The 25469-nt window shown below is 42.5% G+C and overlaps 1 protein-coding gene across 1 annotated transcript in view; it reads right to left on the reverse strand.

The window, feature by feature from the left end:
- astn2 (astrotactin 2) overlaps nt 1-25469 on the reverse strand; it is a gene marked incomplete at its 5' end in the record, with an annotated part of 505571 nt that overhangs the window by 152340 nt on the left and 327762 nt on the right. Inside the window, 2 exons of the mRNA XM_083793933.1 lie at nt 16213-16401; nt 20931-21097. Coding sequence (XP_083650059.1) covers nt 16213-16401; nt 20931-21097 — 356 coding nt within the window. The remainder of the gene's footprint in view (nt 1-16212; nt 16402-20930; nt 21098-25469) is intronic.

Below are 25469 nucleotides of genomic sequence, written 5' to 3' on the forward strand. Positions count from 1 at the left end.
TTTCACTCACTCACTCAGAGACATATCCAGTTTGCTCTGAGTGAAGGCTAAGGAACAGTAACAACTGGAACCAGCACTACACTGTATGCCTCCCGGTATGTACAGTATACCTATAATAGAAATAGTACAGAGGCATAATATATACTGTAGGAATAGGATGCTTGACAACGTAACACCAGTGCAATACTCTGTGCCTTACGTTTGTATTTTAAATAAGGAGGTACAGTCAGCCTACACTCACTCACTCACTTTAAAAAAGATAAATTGGTACTGCACACTACTCAATAATTCAGATGTGTTTTTTACTTTTTACAGATTTTTTAATGACCATGGACAAAATGTCAACGGCAATCAATCAAATAATGCTCTGTTTTATGTTTTTATCTATTATGGCCGTAGCTGTGAATTTACAATCCTACCAGGTTATTTATTAATATATTTGGATATATATTTTTGAATAATGTTAATTCAAAAACAATATGTAGGAAATGAAAAATAAAGTGACCCATACCAATGCGTCCCACAAATGGGTCCCAACTCAGTGTATGTGAACCAGTGCACTATTACACCCCTTTCCACACACTTGGTTCAGTTAATGTACAGCCTCAGGCAGAGGAAGACATTCACATTGAGCTCCTAGACTTACTCAGGACGTTCGACAGCAGCACCATGGAGAGCATTGTGACAAACTGCAGCGCCCTTTAACCCATTCTGACCCGAGATCAGATTCACATACGAGGTTTCCACCGGACACACACTGGTCTGATGAACCCATTCTGACCTGAGGTCAGATTCTAGAAATGTCAGTCGCTCTTCGATTTTTCAAAAATAGCAGACCTACAAGCTCGTATCGCGCCACTCGGTGGCGCGATATGAGCTTGTAGATCTGCTATTTTTCAATAGCTAAAGCATGACATGATGCTGACACCAAAATGGGTGCCCGTTCAGAATGGGTTAAACATGTTTTCTACTTTTTCTTAGATTTGTTCATGAAATTACTTAAAAAAATATATATTTTGATAGATATTTTTGAATAATGTTAATTCAAAAACAATATGTAGGAAATGAAAAATAAAGTGACCCATACCAATGCGTCCCACAAATGGGTCCCAACTCAGTGTATGTGAACCAGTGCACTATTACACCCCTTTCCACACACTTGGTTCAGTTAATGTACAGCCTCAGGCAGAGGAAGACATTCACATTGAGCTCCTAGACTTCCTCAGGACGTTCGACAGCAGCACCATGGAGAGCATCGTGACAAACTGCAGCGCCCTTTAACCCATTCTGACCTGAGATCAGATTCATATACAAGGTTTCCACTGGACACACACTGGTCTGATGAACCCATTCTGACCTGAGATCAGATTCATACGAGGTTTCCACTGGACACACACTGGTCTGATGAACCCATTCTGACCGGAGATCAGATTCTAGAAATGTCAGTCGCTCTTCGATTTTTCAAAAATAGCAGACCTACAAGCTCGTATCGCGCCACTCGGTGGCGCGATATGAGCTTGTAGATCTGCTATTTTCCAATAGCTAAAGCATGACATGATGCTGACACCAAAATGAGGTTAAACAAATATAACGTTGTTCCCAGTTTCATCCGTAGCTCACAAGGACTATACTGCCCCGAGTATCCAACGCCTCTTTTTGACTAGAACTAAGTGAACCGTGTAATGTGTTTATAACAGGTTCAGGATTTGTTTCCATACTCTAGCTACCGCTTGGTTTCAGATAAGGCTCTCAGTCAGAAGTTAATTTGGGGCCCTGTTCAGAGGGTGGTACTATACTAACCCTGAGTTCTGGGAAGCCAGATCGGCCAGAGCTTATATTCTTTTTATTTCCCCAAAAGTAGCTAATCTGCAAGCTCACAGCACATTGCATCACAATACGTTGAGAGCTTGTAGATCCGCTATTAACACTTTTTTGAAGGTTTTTTGTTTAAGGAGTTAACCCTTCGTAGTCGAAAAGAGTCATAACCGGACATACACAAAGTGTTGTCCAGCATAGTGTTTCTCAACCTGTATGTTGGGACCCCCAGGGTGGTCCCCACATGATTCTTTTTTTTTGGGGGGGGGGGTCCCGAAAGTGCTCCACACTTCCTATTAAGACACTTTGGGCACAGCCAGTTTGCCGATGGCCCAGCACATCGTCAGAGGTGAGTTACCCTAGCTCCAGGATCTATATACGGCAGGCGGTGCGTAGCCAAGGCTAAGTAGATTATCATCAAGGCCATTAACCACTGGCCTATGGGACCGTTTCCACAGTTATAGGGCTGCTGAACGGGAATTGCGCTAGGCTTGGGAAATGAACAGAAAACATATCAAAAACGATATATAGAACCAGTAACCGACATTAATCTTGGTTGCGTACAGTAGGTTAACTCATTCTGACCTGAGATCAGATTCATACGAGGTTTCCGCCGGACACACACTGGTCTGATGAACCCATTCTGACCTGAGATCAGATTCTAAAAAATGTCAGTCGTTCTTGGATTTTTCAAAAAATAGCAGACCTACAAGCTCGTATCGCGCCACTCGGTGGCGCGATATGAGCTTGTAGATCTGCTATTTTTCAATAGCTAAACACCAAAATGGGTGCCCGGTCAGAATGGGTTAATCAAATATTCAAGAAGCAGGTATTATATAGTACGTGATTTTTTAAATACGAATCGACAACATATATTTTATATTATCATATTTTCATAAGGAATATATATTTTTAATAATCAGTTCAATTGATTGTCATTAAACCTGTGCTATACTGAATGGATTTGTTTTATAGCATACTCATAGCTGGCAATGCATACGTTTTAATGAGGACACAGACACCAACGTTTCGGACAGATAATACTGCCTTCTTCAGGGTGAGGGTAAACCTGTGTTATACCATGTGGCATACACAAATAGTGAAAATAGCCGAATATATATCTCCAAGTTCACAATGCATCACATCATGACACGTTGTGAGCTTATAGATCTATTATTTTCACTTTATTTGAATCGTAATCGAGGCATTTTTTTATTATCAATTATTATATTGATTTGAAGTCATCTCACCCACAATGAGCCCTGCCACACTGGTCTGTACATATTCACCCATACAGTACCTGTCACACTGTTCTGTACATATTCACCCATACAGTACCTGCCACACTGGTCTGTACATATTCACCCATACAGTACCTGTCACACTGTTCTGTACATATTCACCCATACAGTACCTGCCACACTGGTCTGTACATATTCACCCATACAGTACCTGTCACACTGTTCTGTACATATTCACCCATACAGTACCTGTCACACTGGTCTGTACATATTCACCCATACAGTACCTGTCACACTGTTCTGTACATATTCACCCATACAGTACCTGCCACACTGGTCTGTACATATTCACCCATACAGTACCTGCCACACTGGTCTGTACATATTCACCCATACAGTACCTGCCACACTGGTCTGTACATATTCACCCATACAGTACCTGCCACACTGGTCTGTACATATTCACCCATACAGTACCTGCCACACTGGTCTGTACATATTCACCCATACAGTACCTGTCACACTGTTCTGTACATATTCACCCATACAGTACGGTACCTGTCACACCTTTACCCTTTTCTCTTCACTGTACTGTACTGTATGTTCACTATTCTTTTAACCCACACAGACACATCTTGTCACTCATTGTCTGAACTGTACATCTAACTGCAGATACAACCTCGTCCTCATACACTTTGCAACACAGTATATTTCACCTGTCGTATATTTGATCACATATTGTATATATGGCAGTACCATTCTTGTGTCTTGTACCTACAGTCTATACTGTACCTTTTTATTTTTACTCTCATTTCTATTCTTTATTTAACACATATAATTCTTAAGAAGCTTGCACAAAGGCATTTCACTTACTTCATTTATACCTGGTGCAAACTTGTGATGTGACAATAGACTTGAAGTTGAAGTTGAAGATGCAGCATTCTATTTAGATATAATGGTTAGACAGCTAGGTTTGATGTTTTCCTGCTATCCTAGTTACAGTACTTCGTATATATAGCACTTAAAGTGGGAGCAACAACATGGGCTGTGCTTTTCCGCAATCAAATTGTATAATAGAAATGAACAGATTTCCCAAGTACACACACTTTTCTATTTTAAGAGCTTTTTTAAAGGGTTTAATAGGCCCAAAAATTTGCCCAATTCACAAAGTGTCAGGCCAAAGCCCAAAGAACCTTGGCAGAAAAGCAACACGTCATAGAGAAAATGGAAGTGGGGATTATGACATTATATTGAAAATGTTGAACCATATATATATATATATTATAATTCATGATTGTTTTTTAAATAATTTCCATTCCGTTTTTGTAATATAGTGAATCCCAATGACGTGTGCATTATTGACTCCTGCATTATTTAATTCCTACAGTAGACTCTTGACAAATGTATTTGTCATAATTTCAAGTGTAGGCAAAGTTTAGACAGCAGTGATTTTACCTTGTAAAGGTTATGACTGGTCTCTGAAATAATACCCCCTATAATTATATCATAGTGTATAATTTGAGTTTTTATACTGTAAACTACTCAAAGTCCTGATATAGTGCTATAGAAAAACTGTCTACACCTCATTGCATTTATAGTACTGATGTTACTGATCTGTTGACCGACCTGACTGGCGGTACTTCATAATGAGTGTCCATTTGCACGACAAATATATTTATTCCTACCTAAGTTGTGTTCGTATTTCAGGTTTATCACCTACTTCTATTTTTATTCCTAGACTTTTGACTTTAAAGTGTTTGTGAGTGTCTTGTGCGTGTGTAGCAAGAAAATAACCATAAAAGACATTTGTTTGAGTTGTGTCTGCTGGTCGGTTGCTTGACAACCCTTGTGCAGGGGAGATTTACACAGAGTGTGATTGTTTACACCTGCGTAAATCTCCTGTGTTGAGGGTCAAGGCCTATTCATAGTCTGGATTTTCGGTGGTGAGGTGACCACCGCTCCGGTGGTGAGGTGACCACCGGAGCTGTAATAACGTTGAGCGGTGGTGAGTAAAAACAGAGAGAAGGGCTGGGGCGGTGGCGGTGGTTTGCTCTTCACCGCGGCTCCGTGATGTCATGTTGTAGTTGCGGTGGTCACCTCACCACCGATAAATCAGACTATGAATAACGCTTCAGGGGCACAAATTGGAGTTGGAGGTGTTGGAGCCCACCCATACCAGCTGCCATGGTTCAGGATCCAGGTGGGTGAGACATGGGTTTCGGAACTTGAGTCACGACTGGAGGAAACTATGGTGTTGAATGCTGAGCTGCGACCTATAAACAGCATTCTCACATCAGTTGCATTTAAATACCTTGCACGGATTGAAGGCTACGCATGTGTACTTATTTAGTGTGCACCATATTACTATTTAGGTAATCTCTTGAGCAATCATTACTCATTTCTCTTATAAGATACACTTGATAATTTCCTGAGCTCAAGGGGAGCCAATTATGCATGAGTGGAGAATCGCTGTATATCTTTGTACACTGCTATCAGCCCTCAAGAAATCAAGTCCTGGCTTAAAGCCCTGACGTATGCACAGAAAAATACTGTCTTTTTAACGTAAACAACTTGACCCTTACTGATCCATTTGGACAATTTTAACAAATTAATTTAAGTCAAACTAACCCTCAGGATTTTACTGTGGCTTAAATGAAACTGTGTTTAAAATTGATTGAACAGCCTGTTTATTTCCTCGCTTACTGTATGGGTATTCCAATTACACAGTCAGAAATTGCCAAAATGTCCTTCCCTCTCCCCCGTTAATCAAACCTCATTCCATCCTCCAACGTACTGTACGTAGGTACAACTCTAAATTTGCAGTTAATTTCATGTCACATGCATTCACATCTATGCAATGTAAGAGCCGAGGGAACTGTGATGTTTCTGTAATTAGCCTAGCTGCCCGTCAGCCCCAGCATGCGTGCAGTTAAAAACACGTACGACTGAGCCACTAAATCAATGTGTGAGTGGAGAGGTGAATTTGCAGCATATATTAAGGCACTGTCAGCCCCAGAATGTGAAGTAGCTGCTTCACAGGGGCAACAATGATAGCCATCCAAAATAGCCTCAGCCCTTACCCATTTTATTTAAGGTGAAAGTATGTGGATGAAAGCTAATCCCTAAAGTAGTGCCGAGATGTTTGATTAATGAACTACAGGAATGAATGATGGGATATATCCACTAGGTTTTGTTTTCCCTCTGGACTGGTATATAAACCCTCATACCCGCTCACATCACATACTCGGCTGTCTGCTAAACATTGACCACTCAATAATTCATTCATAGTAATTAGTAAATCTATATCCAGATATGCCACTCTTTGACAATCAACATCTACATTTATCTACATGAAGAAACAAGAGATAATATTATGTGCTGCCAAGTTGTGCCAACATTTCACTGCACACACTACACACAGTATACTATAGTTTGAGTGAGCGACAAACCTTGAATCTAAATTATTGCTACTGCAATATAATTTCTCATAAACTGACATAAATGGGGAACCCAAGCCACAGATAATACTTTTTCTTAAATTAATAATATATATAAGATTGGGAGGATGTGCACAGTATAAAAAACATGGCATAATCATAATGTTTATTCATGCCCTCAAATGTCACAATTGACAATAGCGGTCTGGCGAATCACAACAAGACCCCTTGCTTATCCATCCAGCTTGTCCATTACTGTCAATCAAACTCACTCAGGATCAGACTGGAGGGAGACACTTAAAGCCTCATGAAAGCCATGCGTTCATCAAGATGCCAGATTTATGAAAATATATCAGACCTTGATCTAGCAACTTTGATACATGAAACAGGCATGCACATGAAATGCACACACACAGTGCCCACCCCCTTCCACAAACAAACAAACTGAGTGCGTCCGACAGTTCGGCAGACTATCCGTTCTTATCCAGGGGGACTGATCGGAGTAAACGGCATGAACTAATTTATATAGTCAACAACCCGGTAAGAAAAAAAGTAGAGTAAAAAGAGAGCCAAGAAAACTGTTGGCTCACACGATGTGAATACCCCCTAGTATGTTTGTGATCATATTTATTTGAAGAGAAATAATGCACATTTGAAGTTTTGCTGCTTAAAAGTAACCAGTTTGCATAGCCAGAAAGAGAGCGCTTTGTGGTGTTTTATTATTTAAACCCAACTACGACAGTTACAACACAGTGAAAAACTTTGGCCGAGAACACTGGGCAGAAATCACGTAATATCAACACCCATCAAGGCCCAGGGCCATTGCGATGCTTCTATAATTACACAGTCGCATTCCCCTGGTCTGCACCAGTGCTAGTTGGCAGTCAAGGCAACCCTCCCCAGAGCACACCCCGCATGAGCGGAGTACTCACAGAGGGAAACAACTCCATCCCGATCCCGTCCCGCTCCCACTCAAAATGACTCCCACTCCCGTCCCGTAGTTTTTTTGTTGTTTGTTGTTTTTATTAATAAGTCATTAGGAAAGGCTTTCTTTTTTCAAATTCCGTCCTGTCCCAATTCCGGGATTAATACTAAGTTGAATCCCATCCCACAGGAATCGCACGGGACCCGCGGGAATCCCACGGGAATCCCGAAAAATGTCATCCTCTACTAGTGTCCACATCACTGAGAGATTCACAGCAATGCCTCTATTATCTCAGGTGACTAAGAAAGTTTAAGGTGGGCCTCAAAGTCTTACAGCCCTTCTACAGAGGTTCCACAGAGAGAACCTGGTCTGGCTTCATCACTGCCTGGTCTGGGGACCGTTTACCTACCGCAATCGCAAAGCAATGCAGAGGGTTGTGCGGACAAGCCGAGCGCATCAACGGATGTGACGCTTCCCTCCATCCAAGACATATACGACTCCAGCCACCCCACCAAGGACTGTTTCAGATGCTACCAAGAGGCACGTGGCTTTGTAGGCTCAGAGCCACTGGCAGTAGATGGCCAAACAGCGTTTTACCCCAGACAATCAGGCATAGACCAGGAAAAGAAAAATAAGCTTGGGGAAATTATTTCCAATCAGCTAAAGCACTATACAGTAGGTAATGCAGTGCAAGGAGTTGCACACTGGTAATTATTCGTTGAGAAAACAGAATTACCGCTAACAAAGTGCCAGAGGTTAAAGTACTTGTCTGAGACTAAAGGTTCTTGAGTCCCCCACTAGGGCAAAGCCATTCGCCATTCGCCACACACACACACACACACACACACACACACACACACACACACACACACACACACACACACACACACACACACACACACACACACACACACACACACACACACACACACACACACACACACACACACACACACACACACACACACACACACACACACACACACACACACACACACACACAGTCTCAGTTGTTTCCCCTCCTAATTATTTTGATTTATCCTTCTCATCCTTGTTGTTTCACACAGACTTTTACACAACTTGGCTGTTTCGATCTGGTCTTTTCTTTTAACGTTTAATAGATGTAATTGTTCACCCCCCTCTCTCTCTCTCATTGTGTGTCTCTCTGTAGTCTCTCTTTCTCTCCTCTACAGCTGGACACCAGGTAGTCAGCTGTAAGCTTCTCTGCCATTAGAAGATATAAGGTCCATTAGGCTCATGTTGCTTTGCATAGGCTGAGAGTGTCTACATCAGTACTGATCATGCGTAAGCCCCTTTAACCAGTTAAAGACTATAGTCCCCCAGGGCGCTATACCATCACCAAACCAAATCCCTTTGCCTTGCGACGTGTTGTGTATAGATCTGCTATTTGTTTTTGCGGTGCACAACGCTCCAATGACTGGCCGTGTGTGTCTCTATGTCTGTCTGTCTCAGGGACGTCGCTGACCCTCCCGACGCTCAGGCAGTTTGGCTATTTTCGCTGTTTGCGGGGACGCACACACGGCTGCTCGTTATTACGCAGCGGAGCCGCAGAGTCAACTGTTATGAGGTTCGGCTTGGCACTTTTTGGCACATTTTGGCATCGGCATGTTGCCCTACTCGCAGTGCATATTGCGAGTATATGTAGCGACGGCACTGGTCTGTCTGTCCGTTTGGGGTATGAGCAGCTGCAATACCACTGGGTGACCTCTGTTGAGCAGCCTAAACACGAAAAGTATAACTATAACAATACAACTACTGTACTGTACAGTACAGTTAGGGTTGCACCGCTCAGTTCACACAGGTGTAATTTGTACAAGAATGTTCACCCCAAGGTGGCTAGTGGCTAGGGTTCATATGGTTATAACATGGCGTGGCACTGGAGGTAGTCACAGAGCCAAATCAAAGGAACAAAGGACAGGGCTGTGGGATCTACGGTCTGTGCACCTTTCTGCTTTGAACCGGTTCCTCCCTGCGCTTGAATGTCTCCTCCAATACATTTCTGATCGCACAAACATGTTGCTTGCACGAATCCCTCATTAACCTTACATTACGTCACACATTGAAGGAATGTTGTTCCCATCTCTCTCTCTCACACACACACACACACACACACACACACACACGCACACAAGTATGTTGTGACACGAGTGAGTCCTGTCCTTGCAGTTGCATTACGAACAGTCAACAGAGTAAAAGCGGCCAAATCTGCGCGGCACTCGAGCTGTTATTTTGAAAGAAATCCCGGCGCTGATTGTGTTAACAATCAGGTTTGGGGATTTGTGTGAGTCTGTATATAACAATATTAATATATTATATGAGGGGAAATACACAAAGTAATAGTGCTATTGATAGAGAAAGCAACAACAACAGAATAATGTCCCTTTTCAATGTATGGAACTGTGAAAATATGAAAAGGCAAAAGCGTACAGAGAAAGGTCCAATAGACTAGTAGGAGAACGACAGAGGCTTCATGGCAGCCTTGGGCAGCAACCCTTCACCTGAACAGGCTATATAATAGTCTCCTGGCAACTCATTACGTGGGAAGAGATCCGCTGGTAATGTGTGTTGACTCAGCTCCCCAGGAGACATCACTATATGTGTGCACCGATGAGATAAATGCTAGGAATTAGTGGGGGAAACATGGCAACATGGCTGTGTTTGCACCTTATGGGGTTGCCAGATTCACAAATTGCTGTTGTGTTCCGATGCAGTCACAGTTTGAGAGGTAGAGGTGGTAGAGGGTGGCGGTTTGTCTCTGCAAAGGGTTGTTGGTCTGTTGTCTTCCTTCTTTACCGTTTTCCCCACCAGCAGTAACCCGCCCGCCCCCCCTCTCCGTCTCCGTCTCCCTCTCCCTCTCCCTCTCCCTCTCTCTCTCTCTCTCTCTCTCTCTCTAAGCTTGCTCATTAATAACTTTGCTTATAGCCCCAGGCCAATTATTTTTTTGTGTGTTACATTTTTTATCTGTTTAATTGTATTGAATTTGATTTAGCTGTCAACTTAAATGCTGTTTGCTTGTGTTGACAGGCTTAATGTTTGTTATTATTGATGAAATTGTAATTCATATTGATAAAGTTTATTTTTCTTTTAATAATGTGTTTTGGTGACGAGTAAGATTAGCTGACAGCCACGGCATCAGTTAATGGGTATCCTTTTGAAATAAACAAACTCATAAACATAAACCCACAGCGAGTTGCGATGCGACCCCTTTGAGCTTGAATATTGGATATTTCTGCAATTAAAAAAAAAGGAGCTTGAACACTTAAAGCAGTCTGGTCTTGTACCTTAATGTCAACAGAAGAGAGCAGTGAACGGAACAATCTTGGAACAGTACAGCACACCATTTTTGAATTGATTTTAACTTGTTATTGATTACTTTTTAAGCACAACTGTGCCTGGCTCCTAGCTACATTATTGACTTTTTAACTCCACATGAGCCAGTGCACCGCCAGAGATCTTCCCCTGAAAACTCATTTGTCGGGTTTACGGAGGCTTCAACCCATAGATTATGTAGAATAGGCATTTTCCAATATAATGGAATCTTATTCCTCTGTCAGTCAATTGATAACAAATCGGAATGTGGTTTAAATCTACATTGTGCAATATTTTTTGATAGTCTGAAAATAATATGAAGGTTTTATTGAAATCAGTGGTGGAAAAAGTATACATTTCAAGTATTAATACTGCAATGTAGAAACTTCTGTTAGAAGAAAAAGTCGGTACAAAATCACAAATCACATCCGAACCTTGGAAGGATGGATGGATATGAGGCATTGAAAATCCTACTTTGAACGGAGGTCTATGGGAGCCGTGTGCAAAGATCCTGGTGCTGGGAAACGGGGCCAATGTTAAAAGCTGATTCTTGGCTAAACAGTTTCATATTTTGTGTAAACACAATTGGCGGTGCTGTGTTTACACAGTAGGTACGAACGTACGAATGTTTGTACTTAGCAGTAAAATAATTAAGTGCAGTACTTGAGTACATGTACTTATTTTAGACCACTGGTCTGAATTCAGACCAAATTTAAGACATATCTTTCCTCTCAGCGTCATGTTACCACCTCGGAACCTCCATAGAGTTTTAACTAGAACTAAGATGAGAGAACATATTACTCCAGTTTTGGCATCACTGCACTGGCTTTTAGGATTGATTTTAAAATTATTTTACTTGTCTATAAAGCTCTCAATGGTCTCGCACCTTCCTACCTACATGACTGCCTGCCTAAATATGTCCCAAACCGGCCCCTAAGGTCTTCCACTGCTGGCCTGCTCGCTTTGCCTAAAAAAATGGCAACTAAAAAATACGGGGAAGCAGCTTTTTGCTTCTACGGGCCGTCAGCATGGAACAAGCTCCCACTGTACCTTCGTCAGGCAGCCTCTGTAGACATTTTTAAAGCTCAGCTCAAGACCCACTTCTACAACATTGCTTTTAATTGATCATTTTTTTGTTTGTCCTCACTGTATTGCATTACTGCTTGTTTTTTTAATGTCGTTGCCTTGCTTTTCTTTTATTCTCCATTGTTCTGTAAAGCACTTTGAGCTGCATTTCATGTCATGAAAGGTGCTATACAAATAAAGTTTTATTATTATTATTATTATTATTATAGCTCTGTAAAAACTGTTACTCCGCTGACTTCATGGCCACAATCATAGTATACCCATATACTCATTAACAGATTTTCACATTTACACTTTGTAGCAAACACAATATCAGTTCTATATACGGTGGACATTTGTATTAAACTTATGGTAATGTATAGAGGTACTATCTAAGTGCTTTGTTGGTTTTCATAACACCGCTCGTTCATATATTGCTGGTGCTTTCAAATTGTAATTGAATTGTTCTTATAGCTATACAACATTTACATTTACTATAGGCTGATTGCCCACGCGCATGCTCGCACACAATTGTATTAACTTGGTAATTCCATAACAACAGTTTGCAGAAACCATTCCCAGGGCCCCCGTTGCAAATCCACGAGCAGGATATTGTACAAAGTGGAGACCAATTTGAATGAGAATGTATACCACCGCGGAGCCATAAATCATAGGCGATATTGAATATTAAAAACCATACCTGTGATGCTGTGGGGCTAAATAATGAAATGCGCTTCCGCCGCCTCAAATTTCACTAAGGGCTATTGATGTGGGGGAGTGGAAGGATTTGAGAGAGAGAGAATAAAAATGGAGGTGAGGGAGGGGGACGTATGGGCCTCAATCTACATATCAAAGATGATATGGGAGAACTTGGAAGTATATATGATGAAGAATATAAAATAAGAATATAAAATGGCATATTTCTGTGATGAAATGGAGGGGTTTCTGGCTATGGAGGATCTTTGAAGGCATAACAGAGAGACGGTGAAGAGAACAAGTTGCAGCGAAGGCCAGACTATTATTCTCATGACAAAAGAGAGCGGCCTTCAGAAGCGGATATATCTGCTTTGATGAAATGACATGCTCTAAAACATACATTTAATTAGAGACAGGGGGAATCAATTATGATATTCCAGTATGTTTTGCCTGTCTGGGAGAACCAATGGAGAGGAATGATTCCAGATGAGTGTTAAGACAGACGCCTTTCAGCCTACTAAACACCAAGGTTGGCTTTCACATCCCATAACATAAATGGATGCATGCCATACTATGTGTGTGTGTGTGTGTGTGTGTGTGTGTGTGTGTGTGTGTGTGTGTGTGTGTGTGTGTGTGTGTGTGTGTGTGTGTGTGTGTGTGTGTGTGAGTGTGCGCGTGTGCGTGTGCGTGTGCTTGTGCGTGTGCTTGTGCTTGTGCGCTTGCGTGTGTGTGTGTGTGTGTGTTGCTTGTTCGACAAGGAAGCATACTAGGGGCTTTACTGTTCCTAATATATGTAAACAACATGACATCAGCTTGTGACTGCAATTTGTTCCTGTTCGCAGATGACTCAGCACTGCTGGTCTCGGACAGTAACAAACTGCAGGTTGAAAAGGCCCTCAGCTCTGAACTAGAATCTGCACCTGGCTCGCAGATAACAAACTATCTTTACACCTGGGAAAAACTGAATCCATTCTATTTGTATCAAATAGTAATCTCAGCAAGGCAGATGGCTTCTTGGTTAGAGTGGGTGAATTGTCACACGAAAAGATAGGTTCCATCCTGGAGGCAAATCTTTCCGGTGATAAAATGGCCACCAATGTAATCAAAAAAGTCAACCAAAGAACAAAATTCCTATACAGGATCTCCTCACTGGTCAACAAAAACACCTTGAAGACCCTAACAGGAGCCCTCGTACAAGGTTTCTTCGAATATGCATACACCACCTGGTACCACAGCACCTCTAAGGCCCTTAAAACAAGGCTCCAGACTTCCCAAAACAAACTGGTCAGGCTACTACGTACTTGGGCTTGGCCTAACTCCCCGAACCCACCTCACCCCTGCCCACTTTGACAGGCTGGAATGGCTTAGGGTTGACGACATCTTGCAATGGGTTAGGGTTAAGGTTCGCTACAGCAGTCAAATGTATACAAATATTTTGAAAGTAGCATCTACAAGCTCACAATGCGTTGCATCTGCTATTTTCAAATGGCCGAAATTAAGTGGCTAATGTATATTTTGCCATAACAATCAAAATCTACAAGTTAACTAAAGTTTGCAAATGATTGTAGTGGAGTAAAAGTACAATATTTGCCTCTGCGATGTAATGGAGTAAAGTGCAAGTATTGAAAAATGGAAATACTCAATTAAAGTATAAAACATAATAATTGTACACTACTTGAGTATATGTACTACCACTGAAAAACGGCCTTTGTTCCGGTGAGTAGCAAAACAGTTCTCTTTATTTCCCCTACAGTTGGAGACCTGGCATGGCAGTGGAAGTTTGGGTCCATGGGAATAGCACCGCTCCTAACAGAGGGTTAGAGACAACTCACTGTATTGCTCGAGTCTGGACCAGAGCTACTCTAAAGCTAGAACATTTTCCAAATTGCCGAATTATTTTAACCACAAAACAACCTTGTCTCTTGTGAGGACTAGGGGAATGGTCCTCGCAGTCTATTTCTCAAAGTCTACTATACTTGTGGGGATCACTCACGCACGCACGCACGCACACACGCGTCACACACGCGCCTACTCTTTGCACTCTCCTTCTAGCACATTCACGCACGCACGTGCTGTAGCGCCCTAATAGAAAAAGCTCACTACTGTGTCAGAGCTACTGTATACTCCATAGAGAGGATCTCCGTCATCTCGCTCTCTCTCACCAACACTGATAAAAGAGGACACGTTGCACTCTTTGTTGAGTCCTCAGAGACGCAGAAATGGAGGCAGTTGAGATGTTGGAGCAAGTTCTCCTGGGAAGTCTTTAAGCCTAATGCACACCTGTGGTTGGACCCGAATAAAAGGAAGGGGGGAGGGGAGTGTGGATTTTTGTTCGTGTCTAGAAGACTATAGGGTTTCCAGACATATGGGAAAACTGACACTGAATACATTGTGTCAAGACATTTCTTTTTCTCTCTTTAACTATTCATTCATTGATAATAAAAATACAAATATAATTTAGGTCATGTCGTTAAAGTATATGTGCACCGGTTTGGCGTTATAGTATTTTGGCTCTTACACTTACATTTGAGTATTTAGTGGGCAGAGAGCATGCTCACTGTCACAAAGTCAGGATATATTACACTGCAAAAGGGTTATAAAAAGAAACCTCTTTACAGATTCTAGCATCAGCTCAGAGCAGCTTGTAAAGAACCTGCCTGCATGCACTGGGCCTCATCTAGCCTTGGATTACAAACTTGCTATCAGGCAGGAAACAGTGTGTCTCTGTAAGCACATCTCACACGCCCCCCTGACTCCCATAGCACAGGTTCCACTGGCTTTGCTCCTATACTGTAGGTTAAACCAGTGATTCTCACAGTTATATACAGTATACACACATTGGCAATGTGAAAATAGCCCATCTATGCGCTGTGAGCTTGCAGATCTGCTATTTTCCCCCAATAATCTTAGTCATTTTTGGGATGTTTTTTTTTTTATTTTTTATTTATTTATGGGGGTCCATTCATGGAACAGATGGGGGTCCACAGCCAAATACATATTCATTTGGGTGGTCCTTCCTTGACATGAAAACGTTTGAGAACCACATTACCACTGTAAAACACTGTAAAAACAAACAAACGTTGTTTACTGGTCGGATGAGTCCAGTACCAGCTGGGATGCTGGTGGAGCCACAACTGGGGTACAGCTCAGAAATCACTAAACACAGTGAAAAAGCCTATTCTCCTGATAAATAGTAAGGTACTTATTGCAATGGGAGGTGAGCTGAGCCGTAAAATGGTCTACTAAAATGGTCACTACTGTTTAGTGGTGCACTATTTGCTTTTAGAAGCTTGCTCTAGTCAGCGAACATCAAGAGAAGGTCCTAATAAATGTTACATTTAATATACAGTATATGCGATGGTGTGGCACGCTACAAGCTCACAACCCGAAAGCTTGTATATCGGTGCTTGTTTCAGCACATGACACTGGCGTGCAAGCAAAGTATAAACAAGGCTTAAACTAAAGATATATAGCAAATAAAGTCTTATCCTGTGCGCGTGTGTGTGTGTGTGTGTGTGTGTGTGTGTGTTATCCTGTGTGTGCGTGTGTGTGTGTGTGTGTGTGTGTGTGTGTGTGTTTTATTTTTTTCATTTCCTGGAAAAGTTTTTGGACGTATATGTGGTCGTGTGTGCGCACCTGCACATGTGTGTGCACATGCACGTGTGTCTGGGTGTGTGTCTCTGTGTGGGCACTAGTTAGTTACCGGAAGGTCATCTGGAATATCTGTCCCAGGTTGACTTGCTGGCTCTTGTTGCTGTGTCCACGCAGCATTTCAGCGAACAGGGTGTCATTGAAGCGTACATCCTGCCGCGGGCACTTTGGACCCTCGCAGTTCTCCGACTGCAGGACGCACGAGCGCCCGTCCGGCGCCAGCTTGTATTCTTGTACACACCTGGGCAGAGGAGAGGAGACTGTCATTGTGAGGCATGTAAAACAGGTCCGCTCAAGGGGGGGGGGGGGAGGCCACAGTAGCCCTCACACTGGCAAACCCAGACGAGACAGGGTTGTATATAGCGTAAAGTACCGCTATGCTACAGCATACAGTTCTCAACGTTTTTGGCTGGGGACCCCCGGAAATGCTTTGGCAATGTCTCACGCCCCAATACAAGCTGACTGCAAAAACAACCTTATTAGAGAAAATATATCATGAATAAATAGTCTGAAACCAGATATAATCATTAAGGAAAGTTTATGCATGTACCATGTGTACTACTCATTTCCATTTTCCAGCCATTCAGTAGCAAAAAAAAGAAAAAATGGGAATATAATTTGGGGGACCCCCCCCAAATAATTTGACGACCCGCTTAGGGGTCGCGACCCACGTGTTGAGAACCCCTGTGCAGCTACAGGACTCTTGTAGTTGGGTGAGTTTCAGTGGAGACTCTTGCTTATTATGGGACACGCGGATTATGATTATGATGCCGATGATGATGCGGTAAAACGCAAAATAGCTTTATCCACTTAAACCCCATACTTGGCTTACCGGTATCGCCTTGGGCTCTATACTAGTGCCTTTTCTGTTCTCAGTCTACATTCAATATCTTTGCAGAAATAGCCAATCTAGCAGCTTGTGAGCTTGTAGGTCTGCTATTGTCTGCAAAGGTTTCTCCAAAAATATGGATCGATGCTACAGTAGCTGCGGTTTAAGTGGAAGGAACACTTTCACCCAGTTTCAACCTTCATAAATGGTCGTGACCAATGCTCATTATAAGATGGCAACATTTCCGCCTACTTGCTCTGCGTGGGCTATGGACCGTTTAGAAAACATGGGTACCAATGGCGTCGGCGATATACAGTACAGCCATTATCTTTAATGAAAAGCATACAATGTGAAAAGAAGAAGTTGTTTTGGTGTCGTTTACGGGATTACTGCCAGAAAAAGAGACCCAGACAGACACAAAGACTCTTATACTGTAGATTCCTAGACATAGAAAAGGTTTAAAATGTTAAAATTGTTTGAAATGACCATTGATCATGTCTGTGACACAGCATGCAGACAGAAATGGGCTCCCTATTAGTGAGCAAGGGCATTAGTTAGGAGAACTTATATAGACCAATATACAGTGCAGAGATGATGCTGGAAAAAAGAAGAAAAAACCACTACAAACACAATGTGTAGATGTTGACGTAGATAACGACCAAAGAAAATCACACGTACACAAACAGAATGCCGTTTCGTATGGCAACTGCTTTTGCTTGAGTGAGCATACAACAAGCACACAAGCGTGCGAGCACACAGACAGAAACACACACATACGCACACAGACAGAAACACACACATACGCACACAGACAGAAACACACACATACGCACACAGACAGAAACACACACATACGCATACACTGGGTCACTTTTCATATACAAACTCGGTCAGACAGGCTTTAGAAGAAGGGCGATATGCAATATCTCCCAGAGGGGAAAAAACAAAGGAGCTCAAGAAGCTAATAGATCACAGAGAAGCTGCCATTGTTTTGCCGTCTAATCTTTCAATTGGAATGTCCCTCTGCAAGTACCACAGAATGCTTAAAAAAAACACACACACACACACACACACACACACACACACACACACACACACACACACACACACACACACACACACACACACACACACACACACACACACACACACACACACACACACACACACACACACACACACACACAGTCTATACATTTAATTCAGTTGGGCCGGCCGTGATAAATATGCACATTCAGCATTTACCCAGCTCAGAAAATGGCTGAGAAGCACAATCCACACAACACTCACTTAATGGTAATGGGACATACTGGGACTGCACAGCACGCACGCGCGCACACTCGCGCACGCACGCACGCACACACACACACACACACACACACACACACACACACACACACACACACACAGTCTCATGAAGCAGAATGCTCCAGTCAGTCCTCATAGCATGCTTGGGCTGTTTTCAAAGCAGAGGTGAAAATTGGATTATAAAGCTATATCGATTGGTTTCCAGGTTGCTGTTTGCCGCCTTTTTATTCATGGCCCCGCTTTAATGCATCTCATGTTTGCATGAAGGAACACGCCTGACAACCTTTAATGTCTGCATTTGCTCTGCCGGCGATGTATTATACTCGTATATATATGTGTATTTGTAATTCTCTTGGACCCCTTGCTGTTGTAATAGTCAGCATTCAGCATTCTTTCCCAACTGCAGCACCATACATTACTTGAACATCAAGGAAAGGGATTTTCACTCTATTCACCTTAAGGGCCTAATTTAAGCTTGGGCCCTTATAGTTGCGCGCCACTGTCGCACACTGAAGATCCACAAGTCACACTCTGAGAGTTAAATTAACACTCATTATTTCACTGTGTATTAGAAACAGCCACTGTTTCTGGCGTACAATGAGGAATTTGATAATAATGTTGTAGGAATGTTGTAGGAATGTAATTCTCTGACTAGACAAATTAAGTTGATCTACTTCATTTCATATATCAATTGATCGATCAATAGGTAGATGAGATAAATGAATGACTGACTGACTGATTGATTGATTGACATTATGGAAACTAAACTTCGGCAATGACAGAGTACCGAAGTCTGACGTCAATATCGGCAGAGGGCGCTGTTTCTAGGGTTCGTGCACGTTTGCATTTGTATTATAATCCCCATAGGGGGATCTTAGATCGCCTCATACAAGAACTGTGTTTCGCGGCATTCCGACGCATCGCCATTCCGACCATTGACTTCCATTGATGGGAATGGCGGGGTTTCTCCACTTTTGTAAAGACCCCGCCACTCCGACGGCACTGCCTCGGAATGCCGGTGTGTAACCCATGTGTATATATCCCACTATTCTTAAAGGTGATATAGACAAGTTTTCAGCCATAATTTAAAATATATATAAATGTATTCTTTTGGCCTTTTCCCCCTGTATCTTTCCCTATTTTATGATGCTGAGGTGTTCTCCTGCAACAGCACACTCCCCCTTTGCCCCCCCCTGTGGCTGAATGCGCTGTTTATATCCACTACAGTTTACTACTCGGGACGTCGGAGGGGATTTAAACTTTTAGCCAATTGCAGCGCGAGGCTGTGACGGTGTGTTCAACCCAGCACTGCAGTATTATAACGAAAACGCGATGCGATTTCAATTGCAATGTATAATATTATCCCCATATCTTAGTTTCACTAACATTGTTCATGTGAAATAGTATGTTTATGATTTAATATGTAAGCCTATTGAAATGATGAGAATCGCTATGTATAGTGCATGGTTGGGTGGTGTGAAACTGAACAACACCAGCAGCAATAAGCACGCCACAACTCAGACCCCAATAAAATCTCCTGTTTAGGCCTACATCAATATCGTTCTTGTTCATGTGGAGTGGGTTGTATGTGCTTTTGTTGAAATGGTGGAAGTGAGTAATAGTATTTCACCCTGCACCGCCGCGGCGACTGCCTGCCAGCCGGCCGGCTTGAAGCGTGCATTCAACCCGTGCTCGCCAACGGTGACAGGCCGTCGCGGATCATCATATCGATTTTTCTTCATTGCAATGAATAACCGTGGACAGAGTAGTTCACATGAATGAACGATGCTGTAGTGGCATGGGGCATTTTGAGGGGCAATATGTTTTATATGCACGATTACAAATAAAAGAGAATTGAATTGAGAGCCAGTGAGTCTCCTCTACTTCCTACTTCCTCATTTGCGGGACTCGGTGTGATATTGCGATTATGCTACAGTTACCCTTAAAAAAACATGTCAACTCAATGTCATTGTTGTAACTAAGATATCGATAGAAATTCATAATTTTGTAATGTCATATTTAGCCATACGAGCGCAATATCCATAGCGTCCCTCCCAGCAGCAACAACAATCCCATGATTGACCTGGCTCAGCCAATAGAATGAGGGGGGGAGGGGGGTGGAGCTAGATATGCATTTGTTTGGAAACACTCACTCACTTCTGCGTACAAACACTGGAAACTTGTCTATATCACCTTTAACCAATGGTCCATTTAATGTCCTAATAATAATGACTCAACAAATCCAGTGCACTTCCCCCTTCTAACTCCCTTTTTCTGTTGAATTTCTTGACCTCCGACTTGTCAGTAAAATGACTACATTAACGGTCATCATAGGTCACCAGGTCATTCACTTCTTATATCACCACAAATCTTATATGAGACGATTTCAAGATGACCCGATGTTGTTCTCCATAGAGAAAAACCTCCGCTAACCCCTTGGAACCAGGGGATGAGCGAGTGACGTCAGGACCTCGGCGCTCTATTATTCTTTTCAGCCTGGTGGGTGCATAGCAGTATTCACATTTCCTTCAATGGCCACACCGAAGGTTAAGATGAGGTTGGGATAGCTAATGGGATAAGCCGTTTTTATTCAATTCTATTTACATATCCTGTGGGCTGCCACTCGCACTCACCCACAGAACATGAGCACGTTGCTGGAACCCGGGTCTTCTGCCAGGGGCACCAGCTGCTGGAGACACAGCTGCTCACAGCCCCCGTTGAAGCCATCCGTGCAGTCAGTGCCCTTGGAGTAGTCATAGCAACCTGACCCATCCTTCATCGGCCTCAACCCCTCGGGACACTTGGGAGGGAGAGAGAGACAGACAGACAGACAGACAGACAGAGAGAGAGGTAAAAGAGACACAGTGTGAGAGTGTGAGAGCACTCATCAAAATATGCATTTTTAAATCAAGATCAATCATGAAGCGTTAAGGTTTTGCTGTCCAGTCGTAGGTACTGGGTAATATGTACTGTAAGGGTCAACGGTTTGGATCATTCTGACCCAACAGCAGCATGATGAGGCGTTGAGCTTCTATTCTGCACTGACTGTTCATGTCTTGTTTTTATCTGGCCACAGAGAGTTCAAAATGTTCAGGTTTGGGCATTTGGATGAGCGTTTTAGAAGAGAGCGCCTTGAATTTCCGGCTGAGTGAGTGGTACTCATACTGTACCTTTTCATGTCAAGGGCCCTCAAAAGTATATGTATTTGGCCGTGGACCTCCAGGGACCCCTCGAAAAAAATATTTGAGCTATAAATGTTCGCTTTAAAAATGCATGTATTCATGCGATATGCGGTTGTATATTTTTGAATAGCCAAAGTATAAAATAATGGTTAAAGGGGTTATAATACAAAATGACACAGATATGCTGTCCTTAATGGGTTCAAATGTTCTTCTTATGAGCTGAAAGTTCTGAGGATGTAAGCACAAATGCAAGATAATCATAATTGGAACACAATTATCCTAATTATCCGTTCTGAGCCCTCTTTCATTTACTCAATGCAATGACAATATTGCATGACTTGACAATCAATAGTTTTTAATCACATCACTTTCTGGCATCTGGAAGATAGCAACTCTCTGATGGAATAATTAAAGATCCTCTCATTACTTTGTCACTGTACCTGTCTGGCCCTAGTGTGCCTTCTCACCAACAAGTGTTGTCTTTGTTGTCTCTACAGCTCTTTGGTGTAAAATATTATGCACACTTTCAGGTTAAATGGCCACATTGTAGTTTAATAAATCAGTCAAAGTTTCCCATTTAAATAGTCATTCATCTTCCCTTGTCTTGCAGCTTATACTCCTTGAAACTGGCACAGCAGCCCAATTAAGCCCCCTCTGTCTGCTTGTGAGAGGAGCAAACAATGAAACACGTCATTGAAGCTTTCCCTCTCCAAAGACTAAAAGCAGGATTAAGCCAAAAATAGCTGATCTACAAAGTGTTGCATCACACAACGTGTTGTGAGCTTGTAGATCAGACACCCCTCATCAGTCACCCTCCATGCAGAAGACAAGGGCAATAGCTTGCCTCGAGGACATTCTCTAAATAAATTAATAAACTCCTCAAAATGCATACTAATATCAGCCCAGGTGCTCCACAACCTCCTGCTCAGTATACTGTACACCTGGATTCTAGGGACACAAAAAATGCTTGGTAGGTCAGCAGTGGTTATTTGTGCAGACACAGATGTATTGGGCCCACTGCAAAACACAGTGCCAGAGTGACAGCGTAGCGGCAGTGGCTCAGGGGTAGAGTGGCTGGATCGAACCCAGGCTCCCCCAGAGTATAGTGTCCAAGTGTCCTTGAGCAAGACTCTGAACCCCTATATAAAGGGACACAGAGAGACAGATACAGAAGTCTCTATATATGGGCATAAAAGGGACACGTCTAGTTAATTAAAATAAGTCCAGGATTGTAGCTAGTAGAAAACCATGCTGTACTTCAATTTCAAAATCAGCAATTTAATGTATTCAGTTTTTATTTTTTGTCTTGTGTGGCTATTTTTCCATTTTGGAACAGTAGGCTACTCTTCATTCATAATGTAAGCTTGTGGTGCATCTAAAGGCTTCATCTGCTGTGGATGATGGGCAGGTGTAATACCAGTGACGTGATGTCTATGTCAGCCATAGTGCTGGCTGACAGACACTCCCATCATGATGGATGTCCAGAGATCCTCTGCCAACCACCAGCCCCTCATGGGACTGTGTGACTGAATGTTAAGTGCTCTGCTGGATTTAGCCTTGTTTTCTTTGTCGTTCGTTGTCTTTTTTCTTTTCTAGTCTAGTCTAGTTTTGAACATTTTGACAATTTTCTATACAGTAGTAGGCTATGTCCCAAAAATAGGGATGCAAGATTTTAATTGTTTTTTGAGTGGTGCAACCACTCGAAGGGACAGCAATGTCCGTGTTCACCTACCTATGTGTTGGTTCACCTATGTGTCTATGTGTTGGTTAATGAGCACCAGTATATGACTCTGAGTACCAGTAGAGGCGCTGTTGTGCCATAAATAGAGAGGGATAGTGCTGCACTGTTGCCTGCTAATGAGAGAGAGAGAGAGAGAGAGAGAGAGAGAGATAGAGAGAGAGAGAGGGGGTGGGGGGGAATTGCACCACTCAGTTCACACGGGTGTGATTTTTTCCATGACATAAGACTTACTCAGGATCAGTAAAAAAAAAAAGGAAAAGAAAGTGAAGGAAAAGGTTAATTGAATTGCATGGACTAGGCTACTTTGCATTGACACTATATTTTGTAGAAGCTATGCAGTTAACACATGCATGTACAAACACAATCACAGTGGCCAGCGGTTCAACGTGATCAATAGCACTCTCCTTTATGAATGTGTCATCCATTGTGAATGTAAAAGCATGTCAGACACTGAGACACTGAGCTTCCTTATCACATGATAATAGCGTATGACCTCACCTCTGCATCGGCACTGTATACACAGGAAAAGTCCTCGCTGTTCATTTAACCTTTTTTCACCCTTTTTGTTGGGTGCAACCACTCCAAGGAACAGCAATGTCCCTATGTCCCGATGTTTAGAGTACCAATAGGGGGTGCTGTTGTTCAACTCAGATACTGAAAATCACACCTGTGTGAAGTGTCGAATTTATATCAACCACATGAGTCATGATGTCATTTAGTGCCCAAAACAAACATTAAAGTCCATAGACTTGGCTGGCTCTAAAGTGCTCTCCAAAGTGCTGGCTGGCAAATGATTTACATCATACTGTAAGTGCTCTAAACAAACGTTAAAAATCCCATAGACTTTTGCTGCCATATGACGTAATCTTCAAAAGCCATGCATTGGAGTTGCTAGCCGATACGTTCCAGTTTAGAGTTACTGGTAGGTGATGTCACCCATAGATGTGCATCACCCAGCACTGCAGACTGGATTAGAGGCAAATCAAGATGGTATCAGAGTGCAGGCCATCACGCTTCTAGACAAGATCACATTGTACACTGGCCAGATGGCCGCGCTGATCAATACCACAGCTCAACTCAGTCTACCCATGTGCCGCGTGGCCATATGGGGCGAGGTGCACATGTGTGTGCGTGTGTGTGTGTGTGTGTGTGTGTGTGTGTGTGTGTGTGTGTGTGTGTGTGTGTGTGTGTGTGTGTGTGTGTCTGCATGTGTGCGTGTGTGCGTGAGTAAAGGAGAGAGACATGGAGACAGAGATAGATGAAACAAATACTGCAATTATGTGTGGATTTTGGTTATACAGTAGGAGATTATACGTTGTGCAGAGACAGGACCACAGGATCACAATAGAAATGACTTCATTATGTTTTATTCTCAAATTATTTTTTTAACATGTTTGATGTGTGGCTTATTCTCATTTCAAATAAACAACATTCATTACAGTGTCAGATGGTTAGAAAACAGTGAGACATGTGCAGGTTTCCCACATGCACCACAAGGGTGACAGCTGAACCATCCTATACTCTGTCCAGAGCCACGGCAATTTAAATTTAACCTGTTGGATTTAGTCAAGGCAATATTAATATGGAACATTTCAACAACATGGCAATTCAATGTGCTTTACACAAAACAATAGGCATCCAGCAAAATATCCAATTATCGAAAAGAAATGACATCAAAACAAGCATCACTTTACGGGGGAAACGCTGCTTTGTATTCAAAATAATACAAACCACAGGTAGCCTAAGTTTCACTTATTTTTGAGTGGATCATCTTTTTAAATAAACAAAAGGATTTGCTCTGAACCCATAGCATAGCTCATGAAAAGAAAACGTGGGACTCCACAGCGCAGTGGAAATTATTTCCTGAAAGAAAATGTCTGTGTTGAATGCTTGGAACGGCGTTCACCTTGTGGCTCTGTCTGTCATGAGACGCCTGGTGTAATTTGCTGCACTCATGTACTGACGACAGATGCACTATGCTACAGTTGCCCTGATTGCAAGGTTAATTTGTGTAAATACGATGTCACGCTATATATAGTAGATCGCATTTACGGCTGTCAGTCGTGCCGCACACGCGCACATGCACACGCACACGCACACGCACACACACACACACACACACACACACACACACACACACACACACACACACAATTACATAGAGAATATCGTCGCTGTCGGGCAGAAACCTCTCATATGCATGTTTTAACTTTTTGTGTGTTCTTTTTTCCTTTATTATTTTGAATAAA

This window comes from Protomyctophum parallelum, assembly GCF_964188405.1.
Source record: "Protomyctophum parallelum genome assembly, chromosome: 21".
Taxonomy (NCBI): Eukaryota; Metazoa; Chordata; class Actinopteri; order Myctophiformes; family Myctophidae; genus Protomyctophum; species Protomyctophum parallelum.